The sequence below is a fragment of the Natrix helvetica genome, assembly GCF_964273705.1.
Source record: "Natrix helvetica genome assembly, chromosome: 1".
Classification (NCBI taxonomy): Eukaryota; Metazoa; Chordata; class Lepidosauria; order Squamata; family Natricidae; genus Natrix; species Natrix helvetica.
The window spans coordinates 339,166,757-339,188,027 of record NC_138548.1 but is presented as its reverse complement, the minus strand read 5'-3'; the positions used below and the strand labels follow the sequence as shown (position 1 = coordinate 339,188,027).

Below are 21,271 nucleotides of genomic sequence, written 5' to 3'. Positions count from 1 at the left end.
GACTGTCCAGTCTCTTCTTAAAAACCTCCAGTGTTGAACCACCTACAACTTCTGAAGGCAAGCTGTTCAACCAATTTATTTTCCTCACTGTTGGGAAGGTTCTCCTTAATTCCAGGTTGCTTCTCTCCATTGTTTCTTGTTCTGTCCTCTGGTGATTTTGAAAATGGCCTCTTCCTCTTTGTGGTAGTCACTGAAATACTGGAATACTACTATGATGATCCCCCTAGCTTTTCTGTAGTCTAGACTAGCCTAACCCCAATCCTGTCAGGCATTTAATCATCTTAGTTGCTCTTCTTTGCATTTTTCCCAAAGTCTCAACATCTTTTTTGCAATGTGGTGACCAAAACTGGATGCAGTATTCCAAGTGTAGTCTTACTTAAGTCTTCATAAATCAGTATTAATACTTCAGGTTGTTTTGATTTTATACAACCATTTATACAACCAAGGGTTAGATTAGCTTTTTTGGCAGCTGCCACACACTTGCTGACTCATGATTAAGTGATTGTCCACTGGGACTCCAAGGTCCCTCTCACAGTTACTGTTTTTGAGCCAGGTTTCACCTAATGTATACTTGTACCTTTGGTTTTTCCTGTCCAGGTGCAAAACCTTGCTTTTCTCCACATTAACTTTTATTTTGTTGGATAGGGCCCATTGTGCAAGTCTGTCAAGATCTTTTTGGATCCTGAGCTTGTTGTCTGGGGTGTTGGTTATTCCTGCCAGATTAGTATCATCAGGAAATTGGATATGAGTACCACTTCTATTCCCTCATCTAAGTCATTTATGAAGATTTTGAAGAGTACTGGGCCCAAGATGGAGCCTTTTGGTACTCCACTGCTTAGTTCCTTACATGTAGACGTAATGTCATGAAGGACTACTCATTGAGTACAGTATGTCAGCCAGTTACAACTCCATCGGGTGGTGATGCTGTCTACCCCATATATGTATTCCACTTACAGTGTAGGAATGATTTGTGATCTTTCTGTGAATTTCTGTGGAGGATCGAAACTCACTTTCCTCCAAAAGGGCCACTCTGAAGGCTTTCTAGAGATTCAAGGAGGCCTCAAATATCAGCACTGAAAAAGCAAATTCAAGCCAACACGAGCCTCTAAAATCCAGACTATGCCCCCATCCAAATATTTACAAATATTGGAATATTACTATTTTTTCTAATACAACCAAAGAGTAAAAGAGCATATTACATGACCAAAAAGTAACAATACCATTGATATTTGATTTTTAAAAAAATCAGATTTAGACAACTTCTTAGTCTCCATTACACTTTAGAGGAGCAAAGTATGGCCATAATGCTTGAAAAAAGATTTTGCACATGCATTTGGGGATTGGGGCTTTTCATCAGAGAAAGAGGAATCCATCGTCCTTTCAGATCTTCTCACTCACTGTACATTGATGCCCATGTGGCAATTCCCTCAGATTATGAGGCCTTTCACTAAATAAGGCTTCATGCTTCTCTACACATAGCACCTGGCTCAGGTCACAGTTCTACACTGTGAATGCAACTTTTGATTCTTTTGGAATTCTTCACATCACAGAGATGGCTCCCCGTCTTATTTGTGATCAGGAAGATCAGAATTTGTTTTCTGGAATAGTTTTTTTAAAAAAACTAAAGATTATTTATTTTGGTCTAACTGATTTGTGATTGGCACCTTTCTTGCTTGATCACTTGCAATGTTAGCACAGTGGCATCACTTTAGTATCCCGAATTTTGGACAAAAAGAGAGGGAGGGGGAATCATGAAAAATCAAAAGTGGAAAACCTCTTACTTATCACTGTTAATGCAATGTCGCAATTCCTGAATAAGACAATTCAGTATCAAATTCCACCTCACTCTAAAGTTTGATGCAACTTGAAGTCTCTTTGGATTATATTTGTATATTTTAAAAAGCCAAGAACTGTGATGGTGAACCTATGGGACATGTTCGGGAGGTGGCATGCAGAGCTCTCTGTGTTGTGCTGGCACATGCGCCGTCAGCCCAGGTCACATCTCCGTGGAGCTTCTTTTGTGAGCTTCTTACCTGTTGCCGCACTGATTTTACCTGTTACCTGTTGCCGCGCTGCCAATATTGGGATAACCCACCTCCTGCCAGCCAGATGGTTTTCGGATCTCTGATGTGCATGTGCATGTGCATATTATTGCATGTCCATGGCACGGGCATATTCGCATGCAAATATGAACACCTTTCAGTTAGGGCATGCAGGCGCGCATAGTTTTGTCAATCGGAGCCTAAAAGGTTCGCCATCACTGGCCTACAATCTCTCGGCTGCACCATTCCAACTTTCCTGAGGATGGAGGAAAGTACTCTAATAAATTGGGTGTCTATTAATGAATCAGAAAGGGAAAAATGAGGGAAAATAGGGAAATTTAAAGCCTTTTGAATATGATCACATGGGAAGAAGAAACAAGTGGAGAGTAGGAATGGTACTTTTGAAAATAAATAAATTGTACTTAAATATAAATAATCCAGGTCAGAATTGAAATGACACACCCATTGTTTGCATTTTTGTTAGTAAATTCATATCCGTCGTTCAGACTAAGAAAATAATTCCTTTGCAAGTTCAGTCTCTGTAAATAGGAAAATTCATAAATGTAACTTTCTAGAATTAACATCATGTTCCCACCTAAGCGTATCTTTGTATGGGAAATTAGGTCATTTGTCCTCCTAAAGCTCTCTCCAAAGTCCATGCATTTATCTTGGCTTCTTCTCCCTTGTGTGGATCCTTTGATGGTGAGTAAGATGATAGCTCTGGTTAAAAGATTTTCTACCAAGCATTTAAATGGCTTCTCCTATGTGTGGATTTTCTTATGGACAGTAAGAGAACTGCTTGTACTGAAGCCCTTTCCACACTCCATGCATTTGTATGGTTTCTCCCCTGTGTGGATCCTCTTATGGACGGTAAGGGCACTGCTTGCCATGAAGCCCTTTCCACACTCCATGCATTTAAATGGCCTTTCCCTTGTGTGGATCCTCTTATGGACGGTAAGGGCACTGCTTCTACTAAAGCCCTTTCCACACTCCGTGCATTTGTATGGTTTCTCCCCTGTGTGGATCCTTTTATGACAAATGAGGCCACTAGGGTGGAAGAAGCTCTTTCCACACTCCAGGCATTTAAATGGCCTTTCCCCTGTGTGGATCCTCTTATGGACGGTAAGGGCACTGCTTGCCGTGAAGCTCTTTCCACACTCCATGCATTTAAATGGCCTTTCCCTTGTGTGGATCCTCTTATGGACGGTAAGGGCACTGCTTCTACTAAAGCCCTTTCCACACTCCATGCATTTGTATGGTTTCTCCCCTGTGTGGATCCTTTTATGACGAATGAGGCCACTAGGGTGTAAGAAGCTCTTTCCACACTCCAGGCATTTAAATGGCCTTTCCCCTGTGTGGCTCATTTTATGACGAATGAGGCCACTAGGGTGTAAGAAGCTCTTTCCACACTCCATGCATTTGTATGGTTTCTCCCCTGTGTGGCTCATTTTATGACGAATGAGGCCACTAGGCTGGAAGAAGCTCTTTCCACACTCCAGGCATTTGTATGTTTTCTCCACTGTGTGGATCCTCTTATGGACGTTAAGTGCACTGCTGTTACTGAAGCCCTTTCCACACTCCATGCATTTATGTGGCTTCTCCCCTGTGTGGATCCTTTTATGGAAAGTAAGGTGAGTGCTCTGACGAAAAGACTTTCCACACTCCATGCATTTAAATGGCTTTTCCCCTGTGTGGATCCTTTTATGGAAAGTAAGGTGAGTGCTCTGACGAAAAGACTTTCCACACTCCATGCATTTAAATGGCTTTTCCCCTGTGTGGATCCTTTTATGACTAATGAGGCCACTAGGCCGGAAGAAGCTCTTTCCACACTCCATGCATTTAAATGGCTTTTCCCCTGTGTGGATCCTTTTATGGATAGTAAGGGTGCTGCTTGTACTGAAGCCCTTTCCACACTCCATGCATTTAAATGGCCTTTCCCCTGTGTGGATCCTTTTATGGAGAGTCAGTACACTGTTTGTACTGAAGCTCTTTCCACACTCCAGGCATTTAAATGGACTTTCCCCTGTGTGGATCCTCTTATGGAAGGTAAGGGTAGTGTTTCTACTGAAGCCCTTTCCACACTCCAGGCATTTAAATGGCTTCTTCCCCATATGAATCATTTTATGGAATGTAAGATTACTCTCTTTGTTGAAGCTCTTTCCACAATCTATGCACTTATATGGCTTCTCCTTGTGGTTTCTTTCCTGAGCAGTCAAAGTCTTCCTTTCACAGAAGCTCTTTCCATCCTCCAGAGTCTCCCCGATGGGAAGACTTTTTAGTGATATAAGAGACTCATTTTCCTGAGAAAATGGGATATTCCAATTGTAATTTTTTCCATTGTCTTTGCGTATATAATCTCGTCCTTTGGATGTGGATGGATAGTGTTCATTTACCTCTAATGTTTCTTTGGATAGTTTTACACCTTTCCCCATATATTTCTTCTGTATTTTTCCCCCTTCCTCAAGAAGCTCCTGCATGTGAGCCTCAATGGAAGATGAGCTTTCCTTATTCCAATTATTTGAGGGGTTTCTCTCCTGCCTGTGGAATTCCATTTGAATTGCAGGCTTCTCCATTACGTCTCCATGCTTGAACCCTTGGAATGATTCCCTTGACTCTTCATGGACCTTCTCATTAACACCTTCAAGGGAAAAGGGAAATAAATAATACACCAAGTTTAAAGGAAACAATCAATCAGCCGGAAATCATCCCCCTTTGAAACTCATCTTCAATCTCCTCTTTTCCTTCTTACATAAAACATGTTTCACTTGCATTTTGCTTTTTTTTTGCCAAAAATCACATGATTGAAGGGGAGGAAAATACTAGTGTTCTTCTATTAAGCTAAGCTGCATGTTTGCAATGGGAAACCGTCACCATTTCACCCCTAATTCTAAGGTGCAGGATAGAAATAAAACAGAACTAGTTAACCAATTTACTTGAATGACAAGGCCTCATAGTAATAGCACTTAGACTTATATATCACTTCACATGGCTTTACAGCCCTCTCTAAGCGGTTTTCAGAGTCAGCATATTGCCCCCCAAAATCTGGGTCCTCATTTTACTGACCTCAGAAGGATGGAAGGCTGAGTCAACCTTGAGCCTGGTGGGGTTCGAACTGCCAAATTGCAGACAGCCGGCAGTCTGCAGAAGTAGCCTGCAGTACTGCATTTAACCACTGCGCCATCACGGCTTCACAGGACTGATATGGAATTACCGTGTTTCCCCGAAAATACGCCAGGGGCTTATTTTCTTTTGCCCCACGAAATATGCCCTTGGGTTTATTATCAGGGAGGGCTTATTGTTTTGGGGCTGCCGGGCGGCTGCTCCCTTGTGAACTGGCTCCCGAAGAGCCGGGCACAGCCTCAGCGGCGAAGCAGCCATGAGGTAACCATGCTCACGAGCAGCCGCCCGGTAAATCCCCTCTCCAGCCGGGAAGAGCGCCATTCACTGACCTAGGGGGTAATCCCTAAGGTGCCAAGCCATGTGGCGCTCTGCCTGCCCCCCAGCTCCTGCGGCTTGGCACATTCGGGATACCCCCTAGGTCAGTGCATGGAGCTCTGCCCGGCTGGAGAAGGGGGTTGCGTGAGCGCCTGTTCTGCCCGCAGCCTCACCAAGCCCTTGCGCAGCTCTCCCAGGCCACCGCCGCTGGCTGCTGGCCGCCGCCGCCGCCTCGTTCCGCGCATAACTTCCAAATCCAAAATTCGGGGCCGAGTGTTCCAGCATCGGCCGCTCTAGGAGTGCTCTCTATGGTGGGCTGGCTGCCGGACAGAGAGTCTTCCAGCAGCCGGCCCACCATAGAGAGCACTCCTAGAGCGGCCGATGCTGGAACACTCGGCCCCGAATTTTAGATTTGGAAGTTATGCGCGGAGCGGAATGGGGCGGCGGTGGCCAGCAGCAGCCAGCGGCGGTGGCCTGGGAGAGCTGCGCAAGGGCTTGGTGAGGCTGCGGGCGGAACAGGCTCTCGCGCAACCCCCTTCTCCAGCCGGGCAGAGCTCCATGCACTGACCTAGGGGGTATCCCGAATGTGCCAAGCCGCAGGAGCTGTGGGGCGGGCAGAGCGCCACATGGCTTGGCACCTTAGGGATTACCCCCTAGGTCAGTGAATGGCGCTCTGCCGGCTGGAGAGGGGATTTGCCGGGTGGCTGCTCGTGGGCATGATTACCTCATGGCTGCTTCGCCCCTGAGGCTGTGCCTGGCTCTTCGGGAGCCAGTTCACAAGGGAGCAGCCGCCCGGCAACTCTCCCCTTCGGACAGGCAGAACGCCACTCCCCAACCTAGCGGTATCCCGAAGGCGGCAAGCAACGTGAGAGCTCCCCCCCCCTGGCTCCTGCGACTTGGCGCTTTCGGAATAACGCTAGGTCAGTGAGCGGTGCTCTGCCTGGCCGGAGGGGGGGTTTATTTTCGGGGGTGGGCTTATATTTTTGCCCATGCGAAAAATGTGGCATGGGTTTAGTTTCGGGACAGGTTGTATTTTCGGGGAAACACGGTATCTGGGACAAAAAAGCTGAAATCTGCGATGGAGTTTAACATTATATCAAGACAAGGAATGACTTTGCCACTGACATGTTTAAATAGAAATAGAAAATACATCAGATGTGAAATGGCACAGGATGCATCTAAAGAGAATGTCATGGATCTATTTCCTTCCTAGGAGCAGGAGAATGGCATGTTTCTACCTGCTTCCTCTCCAAAGAGGATAACAATTCGAGATTTTTAAAATGAGAAACAGCCAGAGGTATCCAACTACAAAACGTCTTCCTGAATTCTCTGTCTGCAGAGTAGGAAACACCCTTACCAAGAGAGGCCACGTTCCTGTAATTTTCCATCATGACTTCCCAATGCAGAGCTTTTTGGCCAGGATCCAGCTGAGACCATTCCTCCTCGGAGAAATACACAGCCACCTCCTCGAAGGAGACAAGGCCCTCCTGACGGGGAAAGAGAGTACACAGAAGGCCCAGGAGGTATTGTTTTAAAAAAGCTCCTATCGCTTACAAATTCCCGAAGTAATGCTATGCACTAAGGTAATTGGCTCTGCTAAGTAGCATTCCAGGGTTTATGTGAGAAAATGTTTGGATTGAAGAAATGTTTTGGGTAGTGTTATGCCAGAATATATAAATATACATTGTGGTATATATGTATTTTTCAGAGTATAAGATGCACCTTTTTCCCTCAAAAAAGAGGCTGAAAATCTGGGTGCGTCTTATACACCGAATGCCTCCTGATGCCTCGCCTCTTCACCAAAATGGGCGTGCATAGCCTTATGGAGGCTTTCAAAGAGCTCCTGGGGGCTGAGGAAGGCAGAAATGTATAAACAACGGGCCATTTTTTACTTATTTTTGCCCCCCCCCCCCCTCAGGAGCACTCATCAAGTCCCCTAAAGGCTATTCCTGCATTATTTTAAAAAGGGGGGGATTGCTGTAAAAAAAGGAAGTTTTTGGGAGGTTTGCAGAGTGCTAAAACTTTTTTTTTCCTTTTGGAAAGCTCTTTAGTTAGAGTGATTGATGTGAATTTCATTGATCAAGTACTGTGCCAGCAGAAACAAAGTCTTAGGTGCTGCAAATTTTCAGCAATTTCCTTCTCCAGCACATGGATAAATACACGTGGAAAAACCTCCGGTTCCGGCGGCTGACGGCGACGGGCAGAGACTGCTCGCCCCGCGCATCCCCGGTGGGCTCCCCACCCCTTGGGGGGCGCAGGACGCCCCAAATAGGCGTTCTGCCGGAGGAGCGGCGCGGCGGGAGGACCCCTGCAGCGGACGTCGGGGGGCTCTCGCTTCGCTCCAGGCACCGAGGAGCGCAAAGGGGTGACGCACTGAAGCGTCTTCGATGCGAGGCTGTCCGGAAGAAAAAAAGAAAGCTGAGGACGCGGCGGCGATGCGGTGAGGTGAAGACTCCCTTCATACCTATCACCAACTCTAAAACTCGTCAGTTGTGTTAATTGGAACTTTTGGCTAATTTGGAGAGGTGCGGCTGGAGGGGAGGGGGATTTCCCCCCCCCTCGGACAAGCGGCTAGAAACAAACATGCTCGTAGCCCCAAGGGAAGGAGGAGGGGGAGAGCCAAACCAAAGAGGTCACACTCCAACTAAATGGATCTTCAGATTTAAACCTTTAGGTTTTAAGACAATGGGATCTGGAAGGCGTGGGAACTTTGAATTTTGAAAACTTTATTTGTTGCCTCAGTACCCGAAGTTGGCAGGGCAAGATGGCACACTTCCGTTGTCTTCATGAAAGGTGAACTTGACTCCACCTCTTAGCTTCAGGCTTCCGGTCTTTGTCTCCGTGCTATTTGGATAATTCTCTTGTGGATTGTTTGTTTTTGAACTTTCTGGAGTGAAAAACGTCTGTTCCCTGCCAGGGTGATTAGAGAGTTCCCTTGTGCCTGGTCTCTCTACCCCCCGGTCTCCCTTGGCTGCTCTACTGCTCTGACTGATTCTTCTCTATACTGACTGGACTCTTTATTACTAACAATGACATCTAAAAGACCACCTCCTGGAAAGTCTGGCTTTGCTGCCTCTGCCCCGACATCTGCAACCTCAAGTCCGAGCACACAATCAACATTGACAGCCTTCAAACAAGCTAAAACTACGGACTTGGAGTTTTATCAAATGTTTCAGCAAATTCTACAGGGACAAGAGGAAATAAAGAAACAACTGAAGGAGATGATAGAAAAAATTAGAGGGAACCAGGAAAAAATTAATAAGAACTCACAGAGACTGGATCTCTTGGAGCAGGGGGCGGCTGAGATGAGGGGGGGGGTGTGTGGAGGGCGTGCAGAAGGGAAACAAAGAGCTTGACACCCAACAAATGAAAATAGAGTTTGAGAGAATGTCCTTTTATCTTAGGTTTCAAAATGTGATGGAGACAGATGATGAAAACATAAGGGACATCATGACAACTATCTTGGCTGAGTATATCCAGAAAGAAAAACAACAGATGGGGTGGGAAATAGACCTGGTTTATAGAGTGAACTCCGCATATGCTAGAACACACAATGTCCCCAGGGAGGTACACATTAAATTTCTTAGGAAAAGCACAAGAGATGAAATTCTGAATACACAAAGTGGACAAGCCCTGACATACAAAGATAAGGAGATAACCATACTGAAACAGATCCCCAAGAAAGTGAGGGAGAAAAGAAATTATTATTCGCAATTGGCAAATAAATTATACCAGAAGGGGGTGTGGTTTCGTTGGTTGCTGCCTGAAGGTATGTTAATATTCTGGGAGGAGACAAGAGTCAGAATTAATACACCCATAGAGGCGCAGGCCTTTATGGAAAAAAATAAACTACTCCTAGAAAAACCAGAAGACATCCCAGTAGATGCACAAGACACGGGAGGGGCCGGAGCACTGCCAACGGGGGGAGATGGGGCGACATCAAGAAAGCTCAGATCACACAAATAAGTAAGAAAATCCACATGACATAAATTGATTGAAATTATTAATGAATGTACCACACTGACTATATGTTATTATGTAATATTTGAATGCTATGCAAATGTACACCATGAGTCTGGAGGGGGGGTATACCTACCGCAGTTTGCGGCTGCCACAATTTGTAACTTTCCCCATACCTTTTCCTTTTGTAAAACACCAAAAAACCAATAAAACTTTGTTTTAAAAAAAAATACACGTGGAAACACCTACCTACCTATTCTCTCTCTCTCCCTCCCTACCTACCTACTTTCTCTCCCTCTCACTCTACCTACCAACCTACCTACTTTCTCTCTCTCTCTCTCCCTACCTATTGTATTTCTCTCTCTCTCTATCTCTCTCTATTTCTCTCTCTCCCCCCTACCTACCTACTGTATTTCTCTCTCTCTATTTCTCTCTCTATCCCTTTATCTACCAATCTACGTACTCACTCTCTCCATCTACCTACCCACTTTTTTTTAACATTTGCCTCTTCAAAACCTTGGTGGGTCTTATATTCTGGTACGTCTCATACTCCAAAAAATGCGGTAAGTTTATACTGTTGTTGCTCTCTTTCTCCATCTAGTGGGCAGACAGACAAACACACCCATTTGCCAATCAGCCTGCACACTCAAGTCAAGTGCATGATGGGAAGCCAGACTCCTCAGGGTCTTGTGAAAAAATAAAGTGGAACCACAACTGATGACCTCCTTCTACCGGTCCACAATAGAAAGCATCCTCACTCATTGCATTACGGTGTGGTATGCTGGCTTGACAGCCGCGGAATTGCCAATCTGAATATTTAGACAGTTTTCTGCATCCTTGCACAAATCCAAGTCAAACAGTTACAAACAAGGGTTATTTGAAAAGTGAGTAATTAGCATAAGTACAATTCTAACAATAATAATAATAGGAAGCAATTAGCAGTTATTTAAAGTGGTGGTTTTAATAAAATATTCCTAAAGGGAATCTACTTCAATTTTCAATCTTGCTCAGGAACACAAAAATAAGCCAACCCAAAAAAGAAGGAAAAATGGAAGGAGACTGTCTACGTACATCAGCTTGACTTTCTGAAGGAAAGGGAGCATACAAATCTAAGAAATTAATTTCCTCTTACTTGAACTGGAGTTTCAACCATTCTTTCAGTTCCACCATCAGGAAGGGTCAACTTCCTTCTATTCTTCCCTATGAGGGAGACAGAATTTACACTGTATAATTCATAATGTAGAAGTTCTATAGAAGAGAAGGCCTAGAGAAGATGAAACACCTGAGATCTCCCTGGGGAACGGGAGAGCTTTAGATTACCTCCAGTCATGTCCATATTTAGATCCTCCTGAGAGATCCTCCTGAAAATCATTTCCAGAGATGAACTTGAAGGATGCCTCCTTTCCTCAGGATCTCTGATCTCCACCATGAAGGACTTGAAAAAGTAGGCAGGAAACAACAAGAAGAATCAATGGACAATACACATCAAAAGTGGATTCTTCTTCTGTGAACACCCCTCCAAGGCCCTGGAAGTCCATCCGTGAGGCTGGAAATTAGGAAAGGAACGACTATCACAAATAAAAGAACAAGGTCCTACAAGAATTAGAAGTACAGTATCTCCATGTATAACAGATGCCAAAGAACTCTGGCAGGCATGAGTTAAGAATTTAAACCCACTGTTAGATTTAGTGCATTAGATTAGAAGGTCTCTCACCTGCCAGTCAATCCTCTCCTTCTGCTCCACCACCTGGCTCAGGAGATAACCTTCCACCAGGGCCACCGCCTGGGAGCTGGTCTCTGCTCCACACTCTCGTACCCAGCTCTCAATGTTCAGGGGCAGAAGAGCCAAGAACTGTTCCAAAACAACCAGGTCCAGTATCTGTGCTTTTGTGTGCTTTTCTGGTCTCAACCATTGACTACAAAAGGAATGGAGTTGGCTGCACAGTCCTCGCGGTCCTTCATCCTCCTGGTGCTGGAAGCTCCTGAACTTCCATGGCTGAACTTCTGAAAGGATGGTTGTCTCCTCCAGGATCTTCTGCCCAGTTCTTGCCCAGATCTCTTCATAGCTCCCAGGCTGGACACCCAAAGGGCCTTTTCCAATTTCCTTATTCTCTAAAGAGTGGCTTTTCATTCTTTCTTCTTCCTGCAACTTCAAATGGGTCCCAGGGAATCTTGCCAATTCCTGTAGCTACAGGTCAGGGAAGACTTTCAGCCACCTCTGTCCAATTTTTTGCCTCCCAGAAAAGTAGTACAAGTGGTTTCCAAGTCCTATATGTGAGATTAAAAGAATGTGGTGGATTAAGAACATTCCAATGGAAAGATATGTTTTTCCGAGCTAGTACAGGATTGCAGAGGCATTGAACAGTTTGCCCTTGTGCAGTAATATGTGTTTGTACAAAACCTGAGATTGATTTCCATCAAGGACTTGGAACACTGAATAAATGCATGTGGGATCAGTGTTTCAATTTCTTTTCTTCTCACAAAGTTGGGCTTGCTTTATAAAAACCTAGGTCTGCATTTACCTACAAAGAAGGTTTTACCCAAGATGCCAAACTCTAAACCAGGAAAGTTCACTTTTTTAAAAAATGAACCTGCTTGGATGTTCCCTTTCTTCAGGGTTTGCTTTTGGAGAGCCAAATCACACAACTACATGCAGGTAAGTTCACAAAAATACCCCAAACCCAAACAGGCTAAGCAGCTGTTCACATGAGACACCTGGGGTTAGTGATGTGCTGGTTCACTCACGCTCCCAAGAGAAATTGAACTCCTGGGGATCCAACCCAATTTTAGTCCCCTGCAGCACCTAAGGAGAAGGCGGGCAGAATCTCCTGCAGCTCCTCCCTTGCAACCATCTTCTTATTCCCTGCTCCAGATTTCCCCTGCAGGCTCTCCCCTTCTCCGACCTCGGAGCTTATTCCAGGCTATGGGGGGGGGGCGGAGGATTCCCCCGGGACCCTCCCTCCTCTCTGGGGATTTGTTCCTGGGGCAACGCGGCTCATCCTGAGCACCGCTTCCCTCTGCCTGGCACCTGCATGAAGAGGGGCGGCAGGGGAACATGGGATCCCGGGCCCTCCCACCCCTCCCACCCTCTGGACTCCGAAGATGGAACCTGCATGGGGGCTTCTCTCCCTTCCTTCTCTAGCACCAGCACCCCCTGTTCCCCCCTCCCCATTTGCACGTGGAGACTCACACACACACACACAAACAGCCACTTACTCTGCCCACCTGGAGTTCTCCTGCGAAGCTCAAAGGGTTAAATAGAGACGTCAGATCCAGTGAGGTCACTTCCCTCCAATTCTCCTATGGTAAATCGCCTCTGATTATCGCCTCCAGTGGCCGAATGGGGAATCGCACGGCGTCCGGTTCTCGTTTTAGAGGGACACACCTGGCGGATTCCTGCGTGCATGGAAGGGGCTTATGCAAAGGGTGGAAACGGTGCCTTTTCCATCAGGGCCCAGAAAGGAAGAGGTTGTTTTCCTCCCTATCCATAACCCTTCTTTATCCAATTGCTTCTGACAGAGTTACACCCATGTGCCCCCTTTCACTTTTAAGAAGGGTTCCTGTAGAAAGCTACATCCTTTTATACAGGGAGCGAAGGGACCCAGAAGAAATCGGATTCAGCCTTCTTCTTACTCAAGAGATTCAAAATACCCAGTAACATAGTTGGAAGGAATCTTGCGTGTTGTTTAGCCCAATTCCCTGCTCCAGCAGGAAACCCCACACCATTGCAGAATTACGCCTGTCCAATGTGTTCTTGAAAAGCTGCAGTGACAGAACACCAAAAACATCTGGAATCCAGCTGTTCCACTAGTTAATTGCTCTGTCAGGAAATTTCTCTTTGGTTTCTTGAAAGAAATGTCCTTCTGGGTTCTGCTCCAAGTGGGGAAAAAGACATTGGAGACATGGAGGCTGCTTGGAAAGATGGTTTTAATGGTGGACAGGACCACATGGCCTGAGTCCTGAACAGAAAAGGTGATCACATGCTTCAATGTTGGTGGAGAAGAAGAAAAGGAAAGACTGAGATGCTGAGTCCCTGGTTTTATACCCTCTCTGGCCTTTGATCTTGAGCTTGTGTTCTGATTGGTTGTCAGACTCCCATGGGGCCATGCAGGGGCAACTCTCAAGGCTGCATTTTGAATCCAGGTTTGGTTGAGTTCTCAGATGCCATGTGGTCAGTTGAGTAAAGTGCTAATATTATCATGCCTTAATCCCATCCCACTGGAGCTGAAGGGGGGAACTCTTTATTATGTAAAGGGACTGGTTTGGCCTTCTTAATAGCCTATTGACAAAGTGGGTCGGGGGCAGGAAGCTACAGGGAGCTATTCTCAATTTAAAACATGTTTCTTCCTTTTCACATCCAAGAAAATATAATATTCTGCCTTTTCAATATTTCCTAGGATATTTCATTTTCTTTTTTTTTCTTGTCTCTTTTTTATTTATATCTTTTTATTTTTTATTTTTTTTTGTTTTTTTAATAAATCCATTTTTTAAATTTTTAAACAAACAAGCACAAACATAAAACACCATCTTCCAGGTTCGTACAGTATGTCGATTGGTTACAAAACTTTTGTACATCCTCACCATAGTCTTCACTTACAATTTATATAGAATCTTGTATTATCAATCTGATATATACAGTATGTACGCAGTTATTATCATTGTTAAACATTTATTTAACTATAACCATTATTACTTCATTTTTGTGTGAGATATTCTAAATTTTGAGTAAATTTGTATTATGGCATTTCATTACATCAGATATTTCATTTTCCTGGGAGAGGGCTGGGTGATAACTTTCCACAGGTTCTAGGCCGGAGTTATCTGATAAGTTTTCATCTATTACTTATGTTAACATTGGTGCTTTGGAAAATAGGTTGACATCTTCTCTGTGACAGCATCTCAAGTATTGGAAGGCTCCTCTTGCGCCATCCCTTGTGTTCTTAATGTTTTAGTCTCCTGCCCCCTAATCATCTTTGTTGTTCTTCTTTGCAATATTTCTAAAGTTACCGCTGTTGATCCAGATATCTCCTGTTCCATAAAAGTACTTTTATTATTTTCCTGCCTGTTTAAAAGCTGAACTGCATAATTTTGGATAGGGCCCAGCGTTCAAATCGTTGATATTTCTGGACCTTGAGCCTATCTTCTAAAGCGTTAGCTGTTCACTCTAGCTTGCTGTTGTCCCCAAATTTTATGAGTTTCCTTCTATTTCCCCCATCTATATTGCTAATTAAGATTTTGGAGAGAACTGCATCTCAGGCAGAACCCTGGGGTAACCCACTGTTTGCTTCCCTCCCTACAAGGCATTGTAAAATAAGAACAACCAGCGAAAATAAAAATCAACAAACTATTCAAAAAACAGTCTACTTAAGAAAACCAGTGGTGTCTCTAGCACATTGAAGTTTCTAGATGGAATGAGAAGAGAGCTGGAAGGGACCTTGGAGGTATTCTACTCCAGTCCCCCGTTCAAGCAGGAAATCAGGTACCATTTCAGACAAGTGACTGTCCAGTCTCTTCTTAAAAACCTCCAGTGTTGAACCACCTACAACTTCTGAAGGCAAGCTGTTCAACCAATTTATTTTCCTCACTGTTGGGAAGGTTCTCCTTAATTCCAGGTTGCTTCTCTCCATTGTTTCTTGTTCTGTCCTCTGGTGCTTTTGAAAACGGCCTCTTCCTCTTTGTGGTAGTCACTGAAATACTGGAATACTACTATGATGATCCCCCTAGCTTTTCTGTAGTCTAGACTAGCCTAACCCCAATCCTGTCAGGTATTTAATCATTTTAGTTGCTCTTCTTTGCATTTTTTCCAAAGTCTCAACATCTTATTTGCAATGTGGTGACCAAAACTGGATGCAGCATTCCAAGTGTAGTCTTACTTAAGTCTTCATAAATCAGTATTAATACTTCAGGTTGTTTTGATTTTATGCCCGTTTATACAACCAAGGGTTAGATTAGCTTTTTTGGCAGCTGCCACACACTTGCTGACTCATGATTAGGTGATTGTCCACTGGGACTCCAAGGCCCCTCTCACAGTTACTGTTTTTGAGCCAGGTTTCACCTAATGTGTACTTGTACCTTTGGTTTTTCCTGTCCAGGTACAAAACCTTGATTTTCTCCATATTAACTTTTATTTTGTTGGATAGGGCCCATTGTGCAAGTCAGTCAAGATCTTTCTGGATCCTGAGCTTGTCGTCTGGGGTGTTGGTTATTCCTGCCAGATTAGTATCATCAGGAAATTGGATGAGTACCCCTTCTATTCCCTCATCTAAGTCATCCAAGAATTCCAAGGGAATGGCTGCTGACCTCTGAGCTCCGTACGACTACGGAGCTCCCTGATGAAGGGGGGGGGGTGCCCCGGCCCTCTTTCTATCTGGAGGGTCGAGGATTAAGAGCAGCAACCACCCTGGCTTTCCATAGAGCCTAATTTGAATCTCTAGAGATTCAAGGAGGCCTCAAATATCAGCACTGAAAAAGCAAATTCAAGCCAACACGAGCCTCTAAAATCCAGACTATGCCCCCATCCAAATATTTACAAATATTGGAATATTACTATATTTTTAATACAACGAAAGAGTAAAAGAGCATATTACATGACCAAAAAGTAACAATACCATTGATATTTAATTTTTTTAAAAATCAGATTTAGACAACTTCTTAGTCTTCATCACACTTTAGAGGAGCAAAGTATGGCCGTAATGCTTGAAAAAAGATTTTGCACATGCTTTGGGGGGTGGGAGCTTTTCATCAGAGAAAGAGGAATCCATCATCCTTTCAGATCTTCTCACTCACTGTACATTGATGTGCATGTGGCAATTCCCTCAAATCATGAAAAATCAAATGTAGAAAACCTCTTACTTGTCACTGTTAATGCAATGTCGCAATTCCTTTTTTTAAAAAAAAATATTTTTATTATTTTTACATTTAAAACAATGCAATACCACGGAGTCGGAGTGATCATACATTCACATTATGTACAGCTAGTTTCAACCATTAACAGTTAATCTACTTAATACATTGTCTGTCCTTCTGTCGAATCATAATATATACATTTGTTCCAGTCTTGTCATCTTGTCTTATACCAATCATAAAATCTCTTCCATACTTCAAAATATTCTGATTCCCCTTTATTTTTAAGTTCAAGAGTGAGCCTATCTGCTTCTGCACAAGCCAACACTTTTCTGATTGTGTCAAGCTCTGATGGTGTATTTTCTTTTTTCCAATACTGTGCATAGGTTATGCGCTGCAGTTAGTATATGTATAATTAAATAAAGTGTATCTTTCTTAAACCCCTCCAGTATTATGCCTAGGAGAAAAGTTTCTGGTTTAAACATAATTTGTTCTCCCACCATTTGTTCTAACCATGATTGAATCATTTTCCAATATTTTTTTGCCTCATTGCACGTCCACCACATATGATAGAAAGTGCCTGGTGTTTTTTTACACTTCCAACATTTTGGGGCCAGATTTTTGAACATTTTGGAAAGTTGTGCTGGAGGGAGATGCCATCTGTAGAACATCTTATAAAGATTTTCTTTATACGCCGTAGCCAATGTTAGTTTCTGATTAAATATCCAAAGTTTTTTCCACTTAGCCAATTCCACATTGTAACCGAAATTTTTCGCCCAGGCGACCATGGTTTCTTTGACATGTTCCTCCTCTAGTTTATATTCCAACAAGAATCTATACAGCACTTTGATCAGTCTGTTTTCTGTCTGTATCAACAGTTTATCTAATATTGTGTAGTCTTTGGCAATACCTTCGTTCTTCCTATCCTGTGCATACCCTGATTGTATCTGTAAATAAGACCACCATTCTACTTGTACTCCTTGTGATGTCAATTCTGATCTGGTTTTGATCTCCCCCTGCCTGTTCAATAACTCTTTATATGTGACTATATTTTCCATGTTGATTAAATTTGGGTATATGTATGCTTCCATCGTAGATAGCTAAATAGGTATTTTGGTATAGTAGTCATGTTTAATTTTGTTCCATATTAGTAACCGAGATTGTCTGATGTAATGTCTACTAAAATATTTGTGTGCAGATCCTTTTTCATACCAGAGGAAGGCATGCCAGCCTGCTTGGAGGTCATGGCCTTACAATTTGAGTAATCTTTTATTTCTCAGCATTATGCATTCCCTTAGCCATTTTAGTATGGCCGCAGTATAATAGAGTTCCCAATCTGGTACGCCAAATCCTCCCTTTTTCTTAGTGTCTTGCATAGCCTTAAGTTTTATTCTTGGTTTTCTTCCCTGCCAAATAAATTTCAAAACCAATTGATTGAAATCCTTGAAGACACCTTTTTCTAATTTAATGGGAATATTCTGAAATAGGAAAATAAATTTTGGTAATATATTCATTTTTATAACTGCGATCCTGCCCATCAGGGACAGTTGTAGGTTTTTCCATCTTTCTAGATCTTTCTTAGTTTTATTAATCAAATAAGTATAATTATCTTCTTTGATGGTCACACACCTCGCAGATAAATATATACCAAGATATTTAACTTTTTTGACAATTTGGATACCCAATTTCTTCGTTAACTCCTCTTTTGTTTTTGATGTCATATTTTTAGTCAGCATTTTGGTCTTTGTCATATTTATCTTTAGACCCGCTATTTTCCCATACTCTGTCAATTCCTCAATGAGTTTCGTACCAGACTTTATAGGATCTTCTAGCACAAACACTAGATCGTCCGCAAAGGCCTGTAACTTAAATTGCTCATTTTTGATTTCTAGTCCCTTTATCTGTACCTCTTTACGTATATTCATGGCTAGTACTTCTAGGGTTAGTATAAACAGCAGGCGCGATGGGGCAACCTTGTCTTGTACCTTTCTGGATTACAATACTTTGTGTTAATTCACCATTGATTATTACTTTGGCTTTTTGGTTTGTATAAATTGCTCTGATCGTGTTTATAAATTTATCCCCACAATCCATGTATTCTAATTGTTGGTGCAAAAATTTCCAGTTGACATTATCAAATGCCTTTTGGGCATCGAGAAAGATTAGTGCAACCTGTTTTTCATTGTGCACTTCACAATATTCAAGAATGTTCAACATAATTCTCATATTGTTTTTAATTTGTCTTCTGGGGAGGAATCCGTTTTGATCTGTATGGATGAATGATGTAAGAAATTTTTTCAACCTTTCTGCTATTATTGAGGCAAAGATTTTGTAATCTGCATTTAGCAGTGAGATTGGTCTGTAGTTTTGTATAAACACCTGGTCTGTGTCCGCCTTAGGTAATAATACAATATTAACTTATAACTTTGCAACATATATCTGTGGATAGCCTGCAGTTGGTTAGCTTCTGGATGAGTGGAAGAGTGACATCTACTGGCGAAATTTGGAATTTCCCCCCCTCTTAATACCTTAAGAGAAAACAGGAATTTTGGTGACTATCTTCTCTGGATAACAAGAGAGCTGACTACTAGAGTTTATTGAGGCTAATCTTTGGACACTACTAATAGAAACAACTGGAGAGAGAGAAAGAAGATTTATCGGAGCAGGGGAACCCAGAACATTCTCATATAATTATCCAACACAGGAGGGAAGCATCTAAGGTTGAACTTAAAAAATAGGAATTAATGTTATAATACTACCATCAAAGGAATATACTGTTTTTGTTATTGTTATTGCTGTAAGATTATTAATCCTAACTCTTTTCGATATTATTGGCACTAGTACTGATTAATTTAGGAGATTGTTTGATCACAATATAAGTAATAACTATAAGCAATTTACTCTTAGATTTTATTAAGTTAATAAAATAGATTAATAGATTAATAGAAACTTTGGAGTATTATAAGTGTGACATACACACACATATATATACAGTGATAAATTGATAAGTCTCTCTCACTCTCTCCCTATCCTATGACAGCTGTTCTCACATAACATACGAACTTATCGATATATAGAGTTTACTACCCCCTATCATTATTTAAAATTGATAATTGAGTAGAGGAAGAGGGAAGAGGAGAGGGAAAGGGAGGAGAGGGATAGGAAGGAAGGAAGGTAGGCAGGAAGGAAGGAAGGAAGGAAGGAAGGAAGGAAGGAAGGAAGGAGGGAGGGAGGGACAGGAAGGAAGAAAGAAAGAAAGAAAGAAAGAAAGAAAGAAAGAAAGAAAGAAAGAAAGAAAGAAAGAAAGAGGACTGGAGAAAGTTACGAGGGAGAGAAGAAAGTGGGAGTTCTGGAGAAAAATTAAAGTAGAGATCCAATTCTTCTAAAAAATGAAAAGTAGTACAAATTTAATGAAAATTGGCATGGGGAGGAAGCCAGCATCCCAGCCATCCCTAGCGGCTGCCAGTCCTTCGAACCAAAGATCTTCGGAGGATATGCTTCAGAGAGAAAGATTCAATTCAACTCAGGAATTGCATATTACAGACTATGCAGGAGGCAATGGCTAAAAATCACGAAGAACTTAAAAAGGATATTAGAGAAATAAGGAGTGATACTGTAGAATTAAAGGAGAGAATGCAGAAGATGGACGATAAATTTGAGAAGTTCCAGGAACAGATCAATAAACACGAACAAAGAATAAATGTAATAGAAGGAAGGTTGAAAAAGGAGGATGAAAAAATAGAGCAGCTGAGTTCTAGGCTCATCCAGGCAAACAAGGAACTTGAGTTAACGGTCCTCCGTTAGAATCAGAGAAAGCAGCCCAATTCCTACGGTTCCAGAACGTAAAGGAAGAAAAAGGCGAGTATTTATCAGACACGATGGCAGACCTTATGGCAAAGGCTTTGGGAATAAAAAAGGATGAGATGGCAAGTGAGATCGACGAGACGTATAGAATACAGACAAACTACGGAAAAAAGAATAATTTGCCAAGAGAAGTTCATGTAAAGTTTGTAAAAAAATCAATACGTGACGAGGTGCTAAATAGAACAAGAGACAACCCGATAATTTACAACCAACGACAACTAACAGTTCTAAAACAGGTACCGAGGAGAATTAGAGAATTAAGAAGGCCCTATCAATTTTTAACATCTGTCCTGAACAAATTTGAAATTAACTTTAGATGGCTGATGCCGGAGGGCGTACTGGTAACTTGGAGAGATAGAAGATTTAGAATAGACACAATGGAACAAGCGGAAGATTTTTACAATACTCTTTTTTTTTTTTTTTTTCAAAAAGTTTTATTGGTTTTTTTAAAAACGTTTATACGGGAAAAAGGTAAGTGGAATAGTACAAATTTTGGCAGTTGCAAGTGTGGTGGACGCCCCCTCCCTCCAGACTCCTAGGTTACATCGAGATATCAAACCTTATTGCATAATCATAAAAAAAATTCAGCATATTAATTCTAGAAATAATACTTTTCAGTCAATTTATATAATTATAATATATAGTCTAGTTATAAATTCATTAATACTTTCGGTCTGTTTATAACATTGTGGTTTTCTTATTTATTTTTGTGATCTGAGCTTTCTTGGTGTTGCCCCTTCACCCCCCGCTGGCAGAGCTCCGGCCCCTCCCGTGTCTTGTATGACCGTTGTAGTATCATCTATTTTTTCTAGGTTCGCTTTATTTTTTTCCATAAAGGCCTGTGCCTCTATGGGTGTATTAATTCTGATTCTTGTCTCCTCCCAGAATATCAGCATACCTTCAGGCATCAACCATCTAAACCACACCCCCTTCTGGTATAATTTATTCGCCAATTGCGAATAATTTTTTCTTTTTTCCCTAATTTTTTTGGGAATCTGCTTCAGAATGGTTATCTCCCTGTCGTGGTATGTCAGTGTTTGCCCCCTTTGTACACCCAGAATTTCATCTCTTGTGGTTTTCCTAAGAAATTTAATATGAACCTCTCTGGGTACATTATGTGTTCTGGC

The 21,271-nt window shown here is 42.4% G+C and overlaps 1 protein-coding gene across 1 annotated transcript; it reads right to left on the bottom strand.

Moving 5' to 3' along the window:
• Window positions 1-1,152: 1,152 nt before the first annotated feature.
• Window positions 1,153-14,477, bottom strand: LOC309383799 (uncharacterized protein). Its single transcript, XM_081936718.1, has 6 exons — window positions 12,654-14,477; window positions 11,152-11,705; window positions 10,758-10,872; window positions 10,570-10,637; window positions 6,835-6,964; window positions 1,153-4,680 (listed from the first exon to the last, which is right to left on the bottom strand). Exons 2-6 carry the CDS (start codon window positions 11,566-11,568, stop codon window positions 2,804-2,806), a joined length of 2,607 nt encoding a protein of 868 aa, XP_081792844.1. The 5' UTR covers window positions 11,569-11,705; window positions 12,654-14,477; the 3' UTR covers window positions 1,153-2,803.
• Between the last annotated feature and the right edge of the window lie 6,794 nt (window positions 14,478-21,271).

What these genes read in the sequence shown, in the direction of transcription:
- LOC309383799 (XM_081936718.1), bottom strand. Translation starts at nt 11,568, where the DNA reads ATGAAAAGCCACTCTTTAGAGAATAAGGAAATTGGAAAAGGCCCTTTG. An exon ending in AGGAGAGGATTGACTGGCAG is followed by an intron (nt 10,873 to 11,151) that starts GTGAGAGACCTT and finishes TACTTTTTCAAG; the next exon opens with TCCTTCATGGTGGAGATCAG. An exon ending in CAGGAACGTGGCCTCTCTTG is followed by an intron (nt 4,681 to 6,834) that starts GTAAGGGTGTTT and finishes TTTCCCTTGAAG; the next exon opens with GTGTTAATGAGAAGGTCCAT.